At 41.1% G+C, this 19,796-nt stretch overlaps 1 protein-coding gene across 4 annotated transcripts in view; it reads left to right on the top strand.

Moving 5' to 3' along the window:
* The window catches only part of palm2akap2 (PALM2 and AKAP2 fusion), an 82,711-nt gene that overhangs the window by 56,181 nt on the left and 6,734 nt on the right, over positions 1-19,796 (top strand). For 3 of the 4 annotated variants that reach the window (XM_030742343.1, XM_030742346.1, XM_030742344.1), the window contains 5 exons: positions 15,702-15,923; positions 16,036-16,398; positions 17,610-17,708; positions 17,809-17,910; positions 18,133-19,585. In XM_030742343.1, coding sequence (XP_030598203.1) covers positions 15,702-15,923; positions 16,036-16,398; positions 17,610-17,708; positions 17,809-17,910; positions 18,133-19,585 — 2,239 coding nt within the window. The remainder of the gene's footprint in view (positions 1-15,701; positions 15,924-16,035; positions 16,399-17,609; positions 17,709-17,808; positions 17,911-18,132; positions 19,586-19,796) is intronic. The other variant, XM_030742345.1, reaches the window with a different exon arrangement.

Here is a 19,796-nt window from a genome sequence, read left to right as displayed (position 1 = left end):
AATGTACTGGGAGTGAGCCAGTTTTGAGAGATATTCACAGTATTAATACAGCAAAGAGCCACAATATTAAAACCAGCTGCCCACTTGAGTTCTGACTTGCCAGGACATGGACGCTCAATCTCTGGTGATGTTCTGTGGTGTTCTTGACTTCCTGCAGATGCTTGATTAGACTGGCAAATGGGGAGTTGGGAGGTCAGCTGTGTCTTTCGCCTTCATGCATTTTTGCATATCATTAACTTTGTGTATTCTCTCTCACAGTTTGTGCTTCATCCTGGTTGTTGTTTGATATCTGTCTATGCTTCCATAACCTCATCCATCCCTGGCAGATGGCCGCCCACCTTGAGCCTGGTTCCACCAATCATCTTATAGATGATCAGAGCTTCCCTCCATTTTATTCTGTACTTTTTAACACATCTAAAACAAACCTGCCATTCCTCAAACTACCAGGTCTAATTCACACACATGTGGTACATATGGGCCAAAGCGTAAAATAGTTGTTTGTTGAATAATAATGTTAATAATAATAAACTTTAGGTAGGTAGCACTTCATAGTCTGTGTTACAAAGTGCTTCACAAGTGCAACAAACCAGATGTAGACCAACTGAAGCAAGAGTTACAGGACTTGAGAAATTTAGGAAATAAAACTCCAGTGAAAATGGGAACGCTCATCCATAAAAGTGTGTTTTGAGATCCAGCTGACTCTACCCTTCTGATTTGCGTGGGCAGATCATTTTAGAGACTCGAGGCCCTCACTGTAAACACTCTCTCCCCTTTAGTTTTCAGCTGGGCCCCTGGAACATAAAAAAGGCCTTTTCTGGAGGTCCTCAAGGTACATACTGGTGCATAAAGACAAATATGAATATCCTCATTCACACTAAAAACTGAATGAGAGCTGCTACATTTCAGAGTATTCTCTTCAAAGTGCTTTCAATTTACATTTTTCCTTTGAGAAAACTAAAAATAACGGATGGAAAAACTAGTATTCAGATAAATGGATAACACATCAGCTGTCAGGCTCAGACATGTTTCCTGTCACTTGCTGTTTTGGTCCTATGCGAAGTCTGCTTCCACTGTCTAAATACTTGAGGCTAATGAGGTAGCTTCCGGAAATAGACTGGCGATTAACACACTGCTCCTTCCCAGCGTGAGGCAGAGCAGAAGTAGTTAATGCTATAAGCTAACAGCAGGACACAGTGCACTCTCTTAGGACAACAGTGTTAATATGCTCTGTCTCATGGTTAGGAGTAAGCTTGCATGTGCTAGTCTGGCAGGGCAGCTATGGATATACAATATATAAATATAGGGATCGGATGCTGTATCTAGATTGATCAACTTAGAGGAAGAGTGCACTGATGATGGATAATAAGGTCAGACTCAAATCTTGATAAATTCACAATAATGTAGTGTTGTTACATAATGTACTGTAGTTGCATAGTTTTAATATTGAGACCAGCTTTGTTTGGAAGCTCTTATTGTTGACTGGATGGTCACTTTATCATACAAACTTTCATTTGACCTCTTTTTAAAACTTTTTTAGAGCTGTCATCATAAAACTAACTAAATACCAAGCTTTCTGATTCGTGTTTTGATGGGTGTGTCAAACAGTCTAAACTTGGCTAGCCGCTATTCTAGTGTGTGTGGTGCCGTAAGTCACTAACCTAACCTTTCTTCACTCTTTGGACCCAAACATTTAAGACCATGCTAAATTTGAACTGCTGTTTTGCGCTAATCATTAGCCTCCGTTAATATCAACCAAGTTGCAGATTGATTGACGGTATTGTTGCATTAAAACTGGCAACAAAAGCAACAGCGCGCATCTGTGATTTATGTGTTGATGGGAAATGAATTTTAATTGCGCAACTGATCCAGGAATTTGTGGTTGAACTTCTAAAAACCACTTTGCATTTATTATACACCACTTTCTAATTACCTCTGTTCAATCTACATAATAGCCACAAAAAAGCTGGCATGTTAGCTTCTCTGATCACATATCTTAGTTTTATCCAGGACCTATTCCTATTAGCCCGTTAGCCTCACTGTGTGGTCTTTGCACTGAGTGGGACAAAATAGTAAAGTGGGCTGATTCATGCTGGGGAAGGATTAGATTTATGCTTGGTGGCGCTTACACACACACACACACACACACACACACACACACACACACACAAAACCACATCCAATTAAACTCAGCTATCCATGTGTCTCCTGCTCCAGTGAAGGTTTGTTCCATCATGTCTTTCCTTACTTTATATTTCCCATCCAACCTGTAGGCTCAGATTGTCATGATCTGATTCTTTATATTCTATATTAGTCATTGTCCAACTAATTGTTGTGCTCACTTTGTGGATGTGTGTGATGAAATGAAGAGAGTGATAGTTGATAGCAGGTACTGCATCCTGCTGGATTAGCAGCAGGGGAGAGCTGGACTGTTACATAACCAGAGGAGGAAAGCAGGGGAAGAGAAGGCTGTCCATGAACATGAGGCAGCAGTGGAGTTCTGCAGTAAACTAAGTTGTGGTTTTAGGCCTTGTTTCCATAGTAAACTCTCAAAACAACAAGCTAAAAAATAATCCAATCACTTGCAGATTTTTATTATAAATACATAATATTAAGGTGATGTAGCCAGTGTCTGATTGTATGTATTTATCTGTGTTTAATAGTCAGCAGTTCTGCTGAGCTCTGTAATATCTAACTATATTAACCCTAGTTTAAGATGCCTGGTCCATTTCAGTAATCGTTTACTAATCAAATTAACCTATTATACCTCATTTCATAGCTGTGTCTTGGTTCCTGCTGGTAGAAATTAGTACTTACATAAATTTAATCTGCAATTTGTTTATGAATAATGTCTTTGCTATAGTGAATAAGCAGTATCATATACAGTGTAATTATTGTCACTTAAGGTTTTTTTTTTTGGTGATGGGCATAAAATCAGTATTATGCACACATTCTGTCTTTAAAGTTTTGGTTCCTGATCATTTTTAATTAAAAGAAAAAAAACCTGTACTGGGGTGTACACGGTTTTCCTGACTCAAAATGCGCATTTGGGGCTGATATAGTTAAAGCAGATTGTTTTGTTACCTTGGTTAAAAAATGCATTTTCCTGTAATGGTTCAAATATGATTATCACAGGCCTGGTGTTTTCCTTTGGTGGAAGGCCAAAACCTCTCTGATGGGCACCAGTTCATTACGGTCTTAATGGTATCAGGCACACATTTCCCCACAGTTAAATCTCTTGTGGAACCAGTGATACGGTGTGTCTAAAGTGTTCTTCTTTAGGGTAATCAGCATGACTTTACTTTGCAAAAGGGGTTTTAAATAGTGCATATTCTGCACCGGAAACTGACTCACTGCACTTCAACTGTCACATAATACATATTGTATATATTGCACCAATTCGCTGGAGAAGTAGCCCAGTACAGTAAACACACAGAGATCTACACTAAAGCAATGCAGTCGTGCCCTTTAAAACACACACAGTCAGTAATATCGGGACAGCTGTCCAGTGTTACTGTGTTTAGACTGCTTTTTTTCCAAGTTAGGCCGGTGCTTGTGCTGGGAGTGTTAATCTGGATGTCTGTCCTGTGCTTGGAGAGCTTGTGTAAACAGCTGGTCACACTCTCTGACTACAGACCTTTCTGCTTAAGAGCCCTCATCGGTGAGCATGAAAGTGTGTGTGTATGTATGTGTGTCTATGTAGCATTAGTATTCAGCCTGGAAAATCTCACTGAAGCTCCCCGTCAGGCCCTTTGTTGTTGTTCTGTGAAGGGGTCTTGGTGGGGGTGGGTTCTGGGTTTTGAGTGCGAATTGTGTCAAGAGAGGTTTTTAAAGGGACACGAGTGATATGAGTCCAGACATGCAGCACATTCCCGTGTACCACTCGAACCTTGAAAAGGGACTTTAGCATGATTTCTGTCTGGCTGTTGTTTCATGCTCTCTGGCAGTGGGTAGGTGAATGTTCTTTTGTAGTGCTGCAATAAGCAGCACTGTTTGTATGTGTGTAGCTTAGTGAAGATACATAATAGACAGACTTATTATATCGGTCCTGATAGAACAGGATGGATGTTGCTTTATTTCTGCTGTACTGCTTAGCTGTGAACTATTTAATGCAAAGTTGCATGGATTGGAAATGAATGCTGTTACATCCATCAGTCAGTGTCTGCAATAACCGTTTCACCACACTGGCCCCCAGGTCAGTAGATCAAAGTTTGACTGGCCCCCTTTTATTTATAATATATATTGGTAGACTTATATTTTCCATTAATAGAAAAATAACCTAAAGGATTCAAATGATAGCTGTAATTGCAAATAGATTTCCAGTCCTGCGGAGTCCTTGGGAAAACAGGTCTCTGACTTGACCTCTATAAACACTTTCCTGATGAGTTTGTGTCTCTCATTTCAGGTCACATTGAATAAAACATTTGGTCATACTGTATTTCATAGAGAAGAATTATTCAGAGTATGCTCATTGCCTTGTGACTGACAAATCATGTAGTTTTACAGTCAGACCTGCCCCTCTCTCATCACAATTTGTTTCAAAACACCAAGATAGTGACAGCAAAAACGCTCATCTTGAGGCTTCAAAGCGAGACTTCAGAAACCAGTGGGTGACATCACAATGGCTACGTCCATCTTTTGTACTGTCTATGGGTTTACCTGATGTCCTCCTTTAGAGGGGCATCCTGCTGTCAGCCTGCAGCAAAGTTTACAAGAAATCTGCCAAATTGAAAGATTGGGGCAAACTGACATGGTGGTGCAGTGGTTAGCACTCTTAGGCTCCATTGGTCAGCTGGTTCTTCTCTGTATGGAGTTTGCATGTTCTCCTTGTACCTGTGTGTGTCCTCTCTGGGTATTGTGGTTTCTTTATGGAGCCAGCTTCCTCCCAGTTAGGTTTACTGGTGAATTTAAATTGGCTGTAGTTGTGAATGGTTTTCTGTCTCTATACGTTACCTCCATGACAGCTGAGATAGGCTCCAGCCCCACCGTGACCTGAATTAGATAAGTGGAAGAAAATGGATGGGTGAGATGAATGACAAACTAAGCAGGCAGTTTATCTGAATTCAGACAGTTTTTATTTGAACTTGTCATTATTGTATAGCTTTGTTGCTGTATGAAACAAACCAGCTGAAAAGATCACTTTTCTTCACATTTAAGCTTCTTGAACAGGTGGCTGTCACAGTGCTGCCTCTGTGCTACTTGCTCTGTGTTTGTTAGAGAGCGGAGGCTGCAGCTGTGTGATAAACTACTACAGCTTCATTTTTAATGCTTTTTTTAAATCAACCTTTTTGAGAAAAATGGAGGCTGCTTGGGCTTTTTCTTCATCTGTGTTTAATGTCACTAAGAGCAGTAGGTTATACAAGAAAAGCAAGGAAAAAATGACATAACTATTAGAGAGGGTTTGCATCAGCAAAGGTGAACTCATAACTGTGGTTGGTGGAAACAGCAACTGAGCAATCAAGGCCATCAACTGAGCAATTAAGTTGCCCAATTAAACCTTTTACTGGGACTTATTGTCATGTTGTAATACTTCAATAGTCAGGTTGTTGTCTTTCAGGTTGTTTAGGGCGACCCCACTGACAACAGCATTGTGAGCAGTTTGCATTTGTGTGTCTGTTTTTGTGCAGGTGGCATTTATTTTTGGATGCATTTCCTGTGTTGAGTGCCATTTCCATGGACACAGTTTACCACAGCTTCCTGGTTTCCTGTTAAGATGACCCTGTGAGCAGTGATAGGCTTATATCCAATCTGTTGCTTCCTTTACTGTGCAGGATCTTTTTGTTTTACTTTTGTAATGACTGGTGTGTTCACCGCCCATCTTTTATTTGTTGTTGTGGTCTTCATTTAGCAGGACTGTTTTGAGACTGAAGGATGGAAACATATCAAATCCAGCCCTTTTCAGCACCACGCTGAAAAGGGCTGGATTTGATTGCTTAAACAGTCATTGTATGAATTAGACTGCACAACAGATGACTGACACATTTCTGCTCAACTTGACACCTTAAAACCTTCATTCCCTTTCTGGAAATGGATAAAATATCCATGAAGATATCTTTTTATTAGTACCAAGTAACTTGAACATGCTATACCACCCAACGGGCCATATTATTTATCAGATCATTTGATTAAAAAGGCTCCAAAGGGCACCATATTTATCAACATCCAAATGGATGGATGAGTTATAAAAAAGCATGATTCACTGTACTGTTGTTATTAAGAGGAAAACTATTCATAGAGGCCAAAAATGTTCTTGCTCCTGGCTGTAAATATGCTTCAGTCGTGAGGATTGACTCACTTTTGGAGTCAGCTTCAAGTGCCCTTTGGCATGACTGCAATTTGAAGGTTGACTTCATTTTCAGTCTCAGAAGTTGCTGCTTGCCTACAGGGTTTGTGGTCTCTTGTGATCTGTAAAAAAAGAAGTCACTCGCTGAGAACTTGCATTGAAGAATTCAGATGCTGTTTTTTTTTTACAATATGTGAAAAACTTTACATTCGTAACTGTATACATGAGTATCATGTGTATGGTGGGGATAGACATTTGTGTCTGTCTGCCATGCTGTAATGGTTAAGTGTGTCATTCGCTGTGCTTTTAATCAATCATGATCAACTTCCATGACATAAGATTGCTCCGGGCACTGCTTGTTTATCGACTCAATAGTGTTGACCCAGTTGCGTGGATTCACACATAAATGTGCACACATGACTACACAGTCACTCACACTCCTGCTGTCTTCCTCAGTCTGTGAATCTCTCTTTGTTTTCTCATCTTGCACAGTTAGTCCAATACTAAGATTGCAGTAATTAGCTTATCCCTCTGTAAATTACTAGCACTGGCATACAGAAATGACCATCACAAGTCTCTTTGTTCATTACAACCCACCCTGAAATTAATCTCCCTGGCGCATGTGATAATTGGGTTAGTGTCCCACTTTTCTGCGCCCAGTTTTTATTATATGGCCCAGAGTTATTTTGAGCCTGGGAACCCACTGACGACATGTGATTTGTCAGTTCAAACAGGGGCACTTAAAAGGGGCAGGAGTGGCACAGCTCACATTTAATTTCAGCTTTTAGTCTCTTTTCGTTGCGGTCAGTATTGAATTCACAGTGAGGACAGCCGCTGTTTGGCACACTCAACTAAAGTGCAACTTTTTTTCCCTCAGATTAGAACAACCTCTCTGACCTCTGTTCTCCACGTACTCTTCTGATTTCTTTCGATTTTTAATAAGATCCCAAACAACATCATCAGCTCGTTAAACCCAAAATTAATTAAAGGTTTGAGATACGACATTTCACACCTGCTTGTCAAAGAAAACAAAAATAGTGCTTCTTCACTTGTGCTGAGCTTCTTTTCATTGGCACAGTGTCACAAGTTAACATAAGAGAGGAGGAATATAGTTAAACAGATTTATTTAGTAAATTTATTTATCCCAAAAGTTGGGAAATTACTGTTACAGCAGCCAAAGTTTTAAACACAACCTGTAACAAATAAGCTTACACAAGATGGAATAGCCCAATAACATAAAAACAATATGAACTTTGTAAACAAAACAAAAACACATTATTGTATGATGTAGAAGAGATTTCCTGTCTGTCCATGTGGGAATGGAACTGAAACAAGGTCATCCAGATCCTTATAACATATCCAGAGAATAAGGTGTGCCATACTGTCATGATCCTAAAATAGGTATTTGTTTTCTTTACAGGGGAATCTTCATAGCTGCAATTAGTGGCATAGCTGCTTGTAGCACCATCCTAACTTCATTAAGCAGCCGCTAACACAATATGACTAATTGCGCTTGTAAACTGGAGGGAAGTCTTTCCACTTCTGTTGCATCTTGATGTAACGTTTGTGAGCAGAGAAAGTGAACCATGACCAAAGTCAGCTCTAATTTCTAGGAGCCTGATCCTATGACCCAACACATGCACACACAGTAACACACACAAATAGGGTCAGAGTGACCCTGGGATATAAAGACTGATTCATATGAGGGGGTTTTGCTTATTCATGTCAGCATTAAGGGTACAAATTCGATAGTTAATGCTGGCATTTGCCATTTATGCCTTTGTTTTATCTTTATCAGGGTGAACAAGCCTAAACAGCATGAATACCAACTTCCTGCATTAGATTTCTCTTCTAAAGGCACTAATAACGAACTGCTTTGAGGCAGCAGATGTAAATTAATTTTATTAAAAGGTGAATACAGCCAGTGAATCAGTCTAACCTTAATATGAGCCTGAGTCAACAGTCCCATGCTGATGATGACAGAAGAAAATGCCATTACCCTCTTATCAGCTCCTCCTGTTTTTCTTCAGTCATCATCTCCTCATCATCGCCTCCTTCTCCCTGTCTGCTCCATTCTGACAGGAGTTGTAGGTTAAAGGGAAAGTGGACAGGCAGTGCGCACTGGGGAAAGAGAGAGCTTGTACAGGAAGGGAGGAGGCACAGGGTTGATGTTTTGTAGCCTGTGCCTATGAGGGCTTGCACAGAAAGGGTCTTTGTACATGAGCATATGCATTCGGGGAAAGACATACACATGCACACAATTAGCCAGTGACATCACAGCTTACCGCTGCAGTCAGGCAGGAATGTGACTGGGAAAGGAGAAGCTTTGTGGAGGAGAGGAAAAGAGATGGGAGGGGAGGAAAAAGGAGGAGAAGAAGAGGAGGAAAAGGCTTGGCTAGGGAAAAGTCCGGCACTCCCACTATCTGGAACAAGACAGGGCTGGACAGAGCTAAATAGGAAAACGGATAAAGCTTAAGGAAAGAAGATCCACGGATGTTACTGTACAGCTTTTAAACACTACACCATGGATGTACAGATATCACCAAATACAGATTAATCTATTTGTACTTGAAGGAGCAGCAGGTGAGTAGTAACTAGTAATTTTTGATTGGCAAATTAATTTTTTATGGCACTTCTGTATATCTAATTATTTAGGTAATTAGGTTGTACTTTTATTTGGTCCGGACAATATAAACATCTTAGTTTTCTTCAAATATTTCCAAATATGCGCAAGTAAAAAAGAATTGAATATTGTAACAGAGAAGAAGGGAAAGTGATAGAAGAGAGAGAGAAGTCCTATTCAAGGCACACACCCTAATACGTGTGCCAAAGTTGAAATGCTGTTGATTTGTTTGTCCAGATGTTTGAACATCATGTTACACTCTGCACTTTGGCCTGTATAACCCCAGCTGTGTATCCCTCTCACTCACTGACCTGTCTGTCTGTTGCAATTGCAAACCTGTTACTCACTGTGGGTCAATTAAACTACTCATATAGTTTGCTGTTGAGATGCCATGAAATACAAATTGTCTGGAGGGAATAGTGCTTAAAAAATGAAGATGGTGTGAATAGCTCTGTTTGGCCTGGGTTCCCAATCTAGGCTGTTTGGGTATGAGAACACAAGCCTAAACCAGCACCAGGCTCTGGTTACTACACAGGATCATATTCAGTCAGGAAACAGATATGGGAACACTGCCCGCACTGGGTTACACAGACGTGTAGTGTGAATGTTTGTGCGACTGCATCATCATACTTTCACTTCATGTTTGCCATGTGTGCTCTAGCAGATGACCATGACGTGATATTAAAGTTATGGAAACTGTGTGCGTGCATGTGTGTGTGCGCATACAGCCTGTGAGTCATAAAGTGTGTGTCCATGTAGTATTTGGGTAAATTCTCATCTTATTGAGTGTGTTCCCCAAAACCACCCCCAGCGTCTAAGGCATGCAGCTTAGTGTGTATACTTGGACAGGGTGTTTATGTGTGTGTATTTGTGATTTTTGGGTATCACAGCCAGAGCCTAAGCATTTCCAGATGTCATAGCTGGAGACAGGCAGAGAATAAGACAGCACTGAGACTGAACATGCAACTTTAGCTGACTAATATAGAGTCATGATTGCATTCGCCTGAATCCCCACCCAATATAAAATCATAATACACTCAGTGTAACCTAACACATCATAGTAAGAAGGGTGTATATACTATTTAGACAGCCATGTTAGTCTTATAGCCAAAACAATGCTGTTGTGTCCTTTATGTCTATTTGACTCCTTTTGGAAACTTGACAGCTAGGCAGCACGTGTCTGAAGGTTTCAAACTTACAAACACATTATGGGTTGTTGCTCTTTTTCATAGCCAGATGGTTTCTTTCCACACTTTCACACTCACAAACACATGCATGCAGACAGCTTGTTCCTTTAGCCAGATAAGCAGGGCGTACAGTGTCCTTCATCACAGGTATTAGAGCCCGAGCCTTGAGGACAGCCAGTTATGCCTGGAATGTCAGTTCACCTCTATCGGAGTCAGAAACACACATGCACGTATACACCCCTGCTATACAAATACACACACTTGGAAGAACACACTTATGCATGCATGCACCAATGCACAGCTACAATCACATACACACTCCTTTTGTGTGTGTGCAGCAGAATAGCACTGCATATGAAACATTCCTGTACTGTAGTACTGTTTTCCCGGGGCAGTAACAGGATATCCTCCCCCTCTGTACTGTCCTGCCTGCTGGACACACACTCCTACACACACATTCCTGCACATGAAAACACACACACACACACACACACACATATAAATATATATATGTGTGTGTGTAATATTTCCAGATCAGGGGATGTAAAAAGAAGGGACATTTGGTCCTCACATGATCCCTAATATAATTAACTGGGTGAAAAATCTTGACTCGTTGAAGGCAGAGTGTGAATGTGTGAGAAAATAAAGAAGCTGAGGATGTAGAAAGGAAAAAGAGATTGGAATATAGAGCCTCAAATTCCTTTTGCTGAAATGATAAAGTAGTAGCAGAGACATTATAAAAGAGAAATATGGCACTCTGCAAAGATGGTGGCAAAATAATTACAGGAGTAATAAAAGCTCCTTAACTCATATTTTGGGGTAAAGTGAATCAACTTTGTGAGCAGATTTGATTTATGATTCATTATGTTGTTATGTCCCAATGAGCACTGAAATTAAAGTAAAATGAGGTAATGCTTCAAAGTAGCTGCCTAAATAAGTACCCTGAGGCGTTTCATGGTGGCTATGAAGTTGAGAGATGTTCTTGTAGCAGTACATAGCTAATATAAATAATAAGGCCTCCTGCGATTAGCATTATGATTATTTGACCAAATGAGAGATTCTCATGATGTGCAGAGAAAGCAATTATAAAATTGGTCTCTGTCAAAAATAAAGAGCTGCTTGAAGTGGTGTTTTTGTAAGCTGTGCAAGTGTTCCTAGGGATGTGTATCAGTGTATAAGCCCGCTTCTTTTGTCTGCAGGTGCATGTGTCAAATATTTATGAATCTATGTATGAGATTCTTTTGCGTGACTTTTATCTTTTTATTTCCCTGGTCTCCCACCTTGAGAAATTGATTCTACAAATAATTAACTTTAAAGCCCAGCTGCTGAATAGCAACACAAGGTGGAGCCTCCTTGCTGTCAAGTTGAGCTAGAGTTAGGAGTTGCGCACATGCATTTGTGATTAGCAGGCATAGCACTGCAGCGATCAGGTATTGGAAGGTCACTGTTAAGTACTGTCCTGTGTGGGTTGCATTCATACACCTTCACAAATAAAATGGCAAATGCTTGTTTTCTGGCAGGCAGTGGGAAGTTGGAAGCAAAGTTATTATGTTTTTGTACAATTACTCTTTATATTCAGCTCTACAGATCTTAGATACGTGGTTTCTAACCAGAAACTTACTCTGGATGGCAATATTTTGGCTTCCACTAACACTGAGGAACCCGGCAGTCATGTTTGAGGATATGTCCTTCAGTGCACACATTAAACAAATATGTAGGACTGCTTTCTTTCATATGTATATCTCTAAAATTAGAAACATCCCGTCTCAGAGTGATGATAAAACTAGTCCATGCTTTCATTATTTGTAAGCCAGACTACTGTAATCCAATTAATCCAAAATGCTGCAGTAAGAGTACTAGAGATGAGAGAGATCATACTTCTTCTATATTAGCTTCTTCATCATTGGCTCCCTATTAAATTCAGAATTGAATTTAAACTCCTTCTCCTCGTACAGAATCTTGAATAATCAGGCCCCATCTTATCTTAAAGACCTCACAGTACCATATTATCCTAACAGAGCACTTCACTCTCAGACTGCAGGCCCCTCTACCATGGAACCAGCTGGATTCAGGAGGCAGGCACTCTCTTTACTTTTAAGGTTTAAAACTTTACTTTTTGATAAAGCTCACAGTTAGGGCTGGATCAGGTGACTCTGAACCATCCCTTAGTTATGCTGCTATAGGCTCAAACTGTTGTAGGACTTCACGTGATGCACTGAGCACTACTCCTCCACTCACATCTCTTCACTGCTCACATTTATATACCACTGCACCATGCCATTAAAGTTTGTCTCTCCCTTAGCCTGTGTTTTGTCCTGTCTCCTTGTGCTCTCTTTTTCTTTTTTCTTTTCTCTTTCCACTTACTCCCAACCAGTCATGGAGGATGGCTGTGCCTCCCTGAGCCTGGGTCTGCTGGAGGTTTCTTCCTGTTAAAATGGAGTTTTTCCTTCCCACTGTCACCAAGTGCTTGCTCATAGAGGGTCTCTTAATTGTTGAGGTTTTTCCTGTAGGTTCTTACAATATAAAACACCATGAGGTGACTGTTGTTGTGAATGGGCTCTGTATAAATAAACTTGAATTGAATTGTATTTTCTAATTAGTTTTTATTTCATTTGACTTCTTTTTTTTTTCCGTACAACCCCAACCGTATTTTTAACTGTACAGTTATTTTGTACAACTATTTACAAAACAATCATAGTGTCACAATAAGATGCCCCACAAATTATTTGTGCCACTGCAAAAAACAGTTCCTGTCCACTAGATGTGCCACTCCTGTTGTACACCTGGAGAATTTACATTTGAGTCTGCCTTCGGTGGCTTTTTGGCGAACATCTGCCTTGTTTATGATTACACAACACACTAACTATACACTCCAAACATGCTAAAATCTCTCAGATCTCTCAAATTGCTGCAGCAGCTTAAACTGACATTTCATTTGGACGGGCAGGCGCATCCATCGACTCCAGAGGGCTAAAGAAGGAATTTTTCAGAATTTTCTGGATTTTTTTTTTTTTTTACCTTGACCCAATCATGGCAAAAAAATTAATCAGGTGATCTAGGGGTTACTGGCCAAATTGTGCAAATTTGGTATGAATTGAACTGGTAGTTTTGCTGCAATATTGTTAACAAAGGTACCAAAAACAATACCCGTTCCCCCCTCCAGGGGGCGGGGTAATAAAAACACAGAACCTTTTGAAAGCAGCTGACTCACAGTCTGATAGATATCCAAAGTCTCAATAAATATATATTTTCATTTTAGTTTTCCACGTTCACAAAAACATTGCAGTTTTAGTTTTAGTGTGTGTGTGTGTGTGTGTGTGTGTGTGTGTGTGTGTGTGTGTGTGTGTGTAAAAAGCCTAGTTTTTATTTTCATTTTAACTAAAATGTTTTTTCACATGCAGTTTTAGTTTTTAGTTTTAATTAACCATAAAAACCCTGGTTGGAAAACATTAATGTATTGATTGATGGCATGATTGCCATATCACAACAGTTATTAGATAGATTGCTATGTTTTTTGTAAAAAGCATAATTTCCCAGAGGCTGAATTTTCTCCCGTTTCCTCTAGCACCACCATGAGATTGATGTTTGTGGTTTCTGGTAAAATCCCTCAACAACTATTGGATGGATTGCAATAAATTCTGTAATCTGCTCTTTTAGTTCCATCAAAATATTATCCATGTCATGTATTCATGGAACCTACAAAAACACAGTAAATCCCCATTAATTTCAGCTGTCTTTTGCCCTAATTAGTAAACATTAGCCTTTTAAACCCAGACAGGGGTCACTGAAAACATGAGAGAACCGGCAACTGATCATATCAGTATGCTGAGGTTAGTTTTTAGAGCAAAACACGACTGTCCCTAAAGACTCACAAATCCATTAGTAGGTGGTTTTTTTTGAGGTTTATTGTTATTTTTACATTACAGAGTTTACATTTAATAGACTTAAATTGGACATTTGGTGGTATAACTTTAAGAGAATGTGTTAATAGATAGAGAGAAAGAGGGGGAGAGTATATGATATAGGCAGATAGGTCACCAAAATGCCCTTAGACAGCATTTCTATTAAAAGGGAGGTGGGAGAGAGCACTAAAGAAAAGATGAGTGAGGAGGCGAGGGGAGTGTAGAGCAAAGTGTTCCTTCATAACGACAAAGCTTTTTAAACACAGTCAGGCTGGTATAATCCCCCCATGTGAATTCGCTGGCCAGCGTTTCTGCGTTTGAGCGATCCCAAAGAGCAGAGAGGAAGCAAGAGAGGAAGGAAAAGGTGCGAAAAGTGCAGTGAAGAGGAAGTGAGGTGATTCAGAGGAAGAGGAGATCAAGAAGCAGGGAGAGAAAAGAGGGAGTGGTACATGAGGAAAAGAAAGTGATCCAAGTTTAATTTTCATGGTAATAATAAGTCCAGAGGAAATGTGTCACCGTGTCTGCAGAATCACATCCCGTGGATAATTAAAGAAGAAATGTTCCTGAATGTTATAAAATAACTTATGGCCGAGCTGCCTCTAACAATTGTTATTTTTTCAGTTCATTGCTTGGTCTATAAAAGATTAAAAAGAAAAATGCAACTCATAATATCCTAGTGCTCAGGGTGACCTCATCAACTTTCTTGATGTGTATGACATAAAGAAGGAGACCAACAGAGTATTTCTTTTTTAGCGAGCAATGTGCAGGCAGAGAGACGGTCAGTAAAGGCTGAACTGTGTAAATTTAGCGACTTACTAATGTTTGATCTGGGATGTGAGGGATGAGTCATTAAACCAGGTTGTGGGTGTGATCTGTGCATGCTAATGCTTCAATCAATGTGGCCTTTACAAGACCCTCAGCTACAGTTTGTAATATTTGTCCTTAAATGACTACAAGTGATATGCAAGTTTAAAAAGTGTATTTATAGAGTGGAATGTAAGGACTTCAGAAAGTAATAGCTTCCAAAATGTAAAAGAAAACTCTTACGGTTAATGTATTATCACCATAGTGTTTTATCTGGTGATATATGCTTCATAAAGGTGTGGCATACTTTTTAAGTCATGATATAACTATTATGATGTAACTGTTAGCTGTTAATTATCAATATGATCACAACGTTGGTTAAAAGTGTTTGTTTTGTCACATCCTAAGATCACCTGTGTATTTTCATAATGTTGTGTGGATTTAATTCCATTAGAAGACATCTAGCGGTGAGCTAGACGTTTCATTCCTCTCATAACAGCTGCTGACGACATGGCCCTGAGCCAGGCACTTAATCTGAAACACTTCAGTGAAATCTCTCCAAGAAAAGATGAGTGAGTGTGTATAACAGTGCACCTCAAACCTGAAATGTCTTCAAAGCTGAAATAGCTGTGAATGTTGTAGCCGTGTTCTGTCACCAAGCGGCAGCTGTGTGTATTTTGGTGCCTCTTAGTGGTTGGAACCACTCATAACACTCTGTTCTGCTGCAATGCAGACCAAAAAAATTTATGACATGTGTCTGAAGGATAGTGGTTAGAAGAGGCTGACCTTTCAAAATAATATCTAAAGTAGGTTATTAAATGTCCACATTGTTGTTAATAAACAGACCAGCAGACAGCTTCTGCCTACAGAGCTTCTGAAACACCCTTGTTTGTTTGTTGACACAGAAATCATGGCAGGCAGCCGAGGATGTCAGTGACTCAATCCCAAGAGAGCGAACCCTGAAAACCGTCAGTTTCCAGGAATCAGTCAGCGTTATCACTGACAGGCCTGCAGCCATGGAACTGGAGAGCCAGCAGATCCAGCATGAGTGCCTCAGCAGCCCCAGTAACCGAGCCCACAGTCCAGCTGGTGTGACAGTAGAGAGTCCTGACAGTGAGGTGGTGCAGGTATGCAGGTTGAAACAAGTGTTCTCTCAAATGTTTTCATTTCTTGTTTTATTACTTGAAATTGCCAGCCAGTCTTTTTCAGTAATTTGAAAAATGACTGTTGTGTCCACAGGAGATCTGCTATCTGGACCAGGTGTTAGATGCAGCCTCAGAAACACCCACCAATGGGACCCCCTCTCTATCAGGTCACATCAAACCGATCAGCATAGATGGAACTTCTCCCTATGTGTGCGTGTCACCCTCCTCCCCTGTCAATCACCACCCGATCATTGTAGAGGGACAAAAACAAACCACGTTCCTCCACCAGGACGAGTCTGCTGTTAGAACCAACGGGCACGTGCAGGGAGACGAATCTGGGAGAAGCAGGGCCAAGTTTGAGCTTCGAGCATTTCAGGAGGAGAAACGCCCGGCAAAACTGTTCACCCCTGGAGAGGAGCAGCAGGTCAGGGTGACAAGGAGACGTCCCTCAGAGGAGGTAAAATAGATAATGTATCAGATGTAACAAATACATAATTCAGAAACACAAGAGACCATGGTTTGTTTTATCAAATAAACATAAATGTAAAAAAAAAAGCAGAAATTACTCTATTCAGTACCATGCTTTTGCTTTATATAAGACACATAAACACCAGTTATGACATGCTAACATGAAAAACAAAATTCTTGATGATGGCAAAGCGAATGAAAGTAATAATTAATGTAAAAGATGTGCCCGATTTTAGTTATTCAATTTTAATACCAGAGGCCCATTTTTAGAAAGCAGTGTTTCTTCATTATAACGACATAAAATATAAAACATCTGGAAACTTTTTTTTTAATTAATTTTATTTTGGTACAGTGTACAATATACATAAGTGAAAAGGTTGTGACCAAGATCATTGTAATCTTACTTCTGCATAAGACTTGATATCAAATTGTGAAATACAGACTAAAAGGAAGGAGTTTTGAAATTGAAAGTGTGTGTTAACTCTGAGTGACTCGTGATGTGACATCAGAGCCAAAAAAGGTCATTTGTGGCCACATGTAAAGAAATGATGGTATTCCCCGAAAACTGTTTCAGCTCAAGAAGCTGTTTTTGATCCTGTGTCATTAACCATGCAGTCTACCATGCAGTAAGGCTAAGACTGCATAGTAGAAATGCGGCACCATCCCACAGCTGTTAAAAGATTTGACAAAGACTGGGTATTTTGCAGGGGAAGGAGTACACCTTAATTCCTTGAGAGATTATTTCCCATCATGCTACAGATTTCCAAAGAAGAAAAACTGCTGAATAATGGAACAACAGCAAGACGTTTTGGCCACAACTTCCCTGTTGTGTGTGGAGTGGTTTGTTCAGAAAAATCAAAAGGAAAAGAGAAGATACCTAAGAATATGGGCACAATGCTGGTGATGAGAAAAGACAGAAAACACTATTTATTGTTGATCATGTTTGACCTTTGCAATATGCATGAGCAGATTTTTTTAAAGTATGATTAAACATGTTATTAAACAAGATTTTATTGTTTATGTCAAGACGAGATAAAAGTGGATTCAAGACAGCACTGAATGATTGAGATGACGGGAGTGCAGCATTAAGCTTTTCTTGTCTCTTTCTGTGTATTAAAAGTTAACCTGGTGGTAGTTTATTGGAAATCTTCTCAGTACATTTTCACACGCTTCTTCTCCTGGTTTGTTTTTCCCGGTCAGGTTCAGGAATTGGAGCGTGAGCGTCAGGAGCTGATCAGAGACCAGGCAGTGAAGAAAAACCCTTCGATTGCCCAGCGCTGGTGGAATCCTCCTCAGGAGGTAGACTCGCGTCCGGTTTCTTTTTTATTTTGTTATTTAAACTCTGTTGTCTTACTGACAAATTGATTGATTTGGTATTTTGCTGCTTCAATCATTCTAGATCCCTCTGGAAGAACAGCTAGAGGCAGATAAGCTTGAGTCTCTCAGGAAGTACCAGGAGAGGAAACAGCAGAGACAGAGTCATACTTATACATACACACAGGTAACACACACAAACAGAGGCACTGTACCACTGTGATACAAAGTAGATGAGTTCGAGTTCACACACTCAAACTTTGACTGTGAGGTGACATACCAAGTTTGGATTGTAATAAAGGACATAAAGATGTCTTAAGCTTTGTTATACATTTCTCTTTTGCTCTCCTTTCTTCTTTTTTCCTCTAATTTAATGTTTTGTATTCTGGACTCTCATCTCTGTTTTCAGCCTCAGGTGTCGGGTCCTCCCACTGTCGTAACCTTTGACCCAGAGCTAGCCAGGAAGGAGGACATTGTGGAGGAGCAAATCAACTTCTCCTCTGCGAGGAAGCAGTTTCTGCAAGGAGAGGCTACCAAGAAGGACATAGCTCCTCAAATATACTCCGCCAGACCCTTTTCAAAATCCACAGCCAGGGGCAGCCAAGGGAGCAGTGACACTGTTGCAGAAACAGGGGAGACGCACGTGACCTGGTCTGATGAAGGAACTGCAGGAGAATTTACATGCGCACGAGCTGTAATGACAATCCTACGTGAGGAAGAGGAAGCAAAAGGTCATTTCCATCCAGCTTTTCATCCAGAAGAATCTGACTCAGGATTGGACGAGTTATCGGTCCGCTCTCAGGACACTACTATGTTTAGCTTGGATAATGTTTCTGACAGTGGGGCTTCGCTGCCCCCAACACCATTGCCACTTACCCCTGTGTCACCACCTACCCCCCAGCCTACCACTCCAGTCAACGGGCAGGCCAGTGGCAGTCCAACAGAAGATGAGCTGGAGTACCATGCTGGGGTACTTGTTCAAAATGCCATCCAAAATGCCCTAGCAGCAGAAAACAGAGGAGACTGGCAGTCAGCTGACTTGAATTCTTCACAGCTGAGCACCCCTGCATCTCCATGCTCTGCCTCTACAAGCAGCCCAGTGCCAGTGTCTTCCTCCCCTGTGTCTTCTGGTGGAGCCCCCAGTTTCCAGTCACCTGTGTCCTCCAGTCCTGCACCATCCAATCCATCCCCACAGCCAGACAGGCAGCCAATGGTGACAGTTGTTTCCCAAGAGAATCCATCAGAATCACAAGAGGCTCAGAAGCAGCAACAGCAGCAGTCCTCCAGTCCAGCACAACCACAGCTCCAGGCACCTTCTCCACCACCTCAGCCTGTCTCGCCACCGCAGAAACCCAGAGATGGGGGCCCCAGAATCAAAATCCAGTCCTCCTACACCAGAGCGCTCGCTTCCTCAGCCACAGCTCCAGCTCCTGCTCCTGCCTCAACAGCTCCTGTCCCCAGGCCAACCCCAGTCTACCGTCCCCCGTCTCCTCCAAGCCCAGAGAAGCCAGAGTTCAGCTACTTCAGTAAATACTCAGAGGCAGCTGAACTGCGCAGCACAGCAGCAGCAGCACGGGGCCCTGAGGTGGAGGCGGCTAGCGGGCCGTTCCGCCTGCGCTCCAAGAAGCAGCGAACTCTGTCCATGATTGAGGAGGAGATCCGAGCAGCTCAGCAGAGAGAGGAAGAACTGAAGAAGCAGAGGGAAGTGCAGCCCGTTATTGTTGTCCGGCCCAGCAGCACTTCCAGCAGTAGTCATGGACCTGTGAGGACGGGGATGCGGCACACCACTATTTCCCCCACAGATAAGATGAAGAGCAACAGCCTGCCAGCTAGACTCACACTCACAGCACGGACAGCACCAGGTTAGTTAGTGCTGCAACTCTTCACAAGGGTGTCTGTCCTCAAGCCCCATCATACTGTCACCATCTTAACTTGACAATTACTAATTATTAATTTAAAAACCTGAATACATTTCCATTGGCTCCAGTTTTATTCAGTGTTAAGATCTAATGGGTAAGTGTAGCTTGCAAACTTGGTGTTTGTGAATTGCTGAGGACTGAAACCAATTATTTT

Source organism: Archocentrus centrarchus, chromosome 12 (assembly GCF_007364275.1).
Source record: "Archocentrus centrarchus isolate MPI-CPG fArcCen1 chromosome 12, fArcCen1, whole genome shotgun sequence".
Classification (NCBI taxonomy): Eukaryota; Metazoa; Chordata; class Actinopteri; order Cichliformes; family Cichlidae; genus Archocentrus; species Archocentrus centrarchus.
Note: the sequence above shows the minus strand (reverse complement) of the source record. Positions and strands in the feature narration are given on the sequence as shown.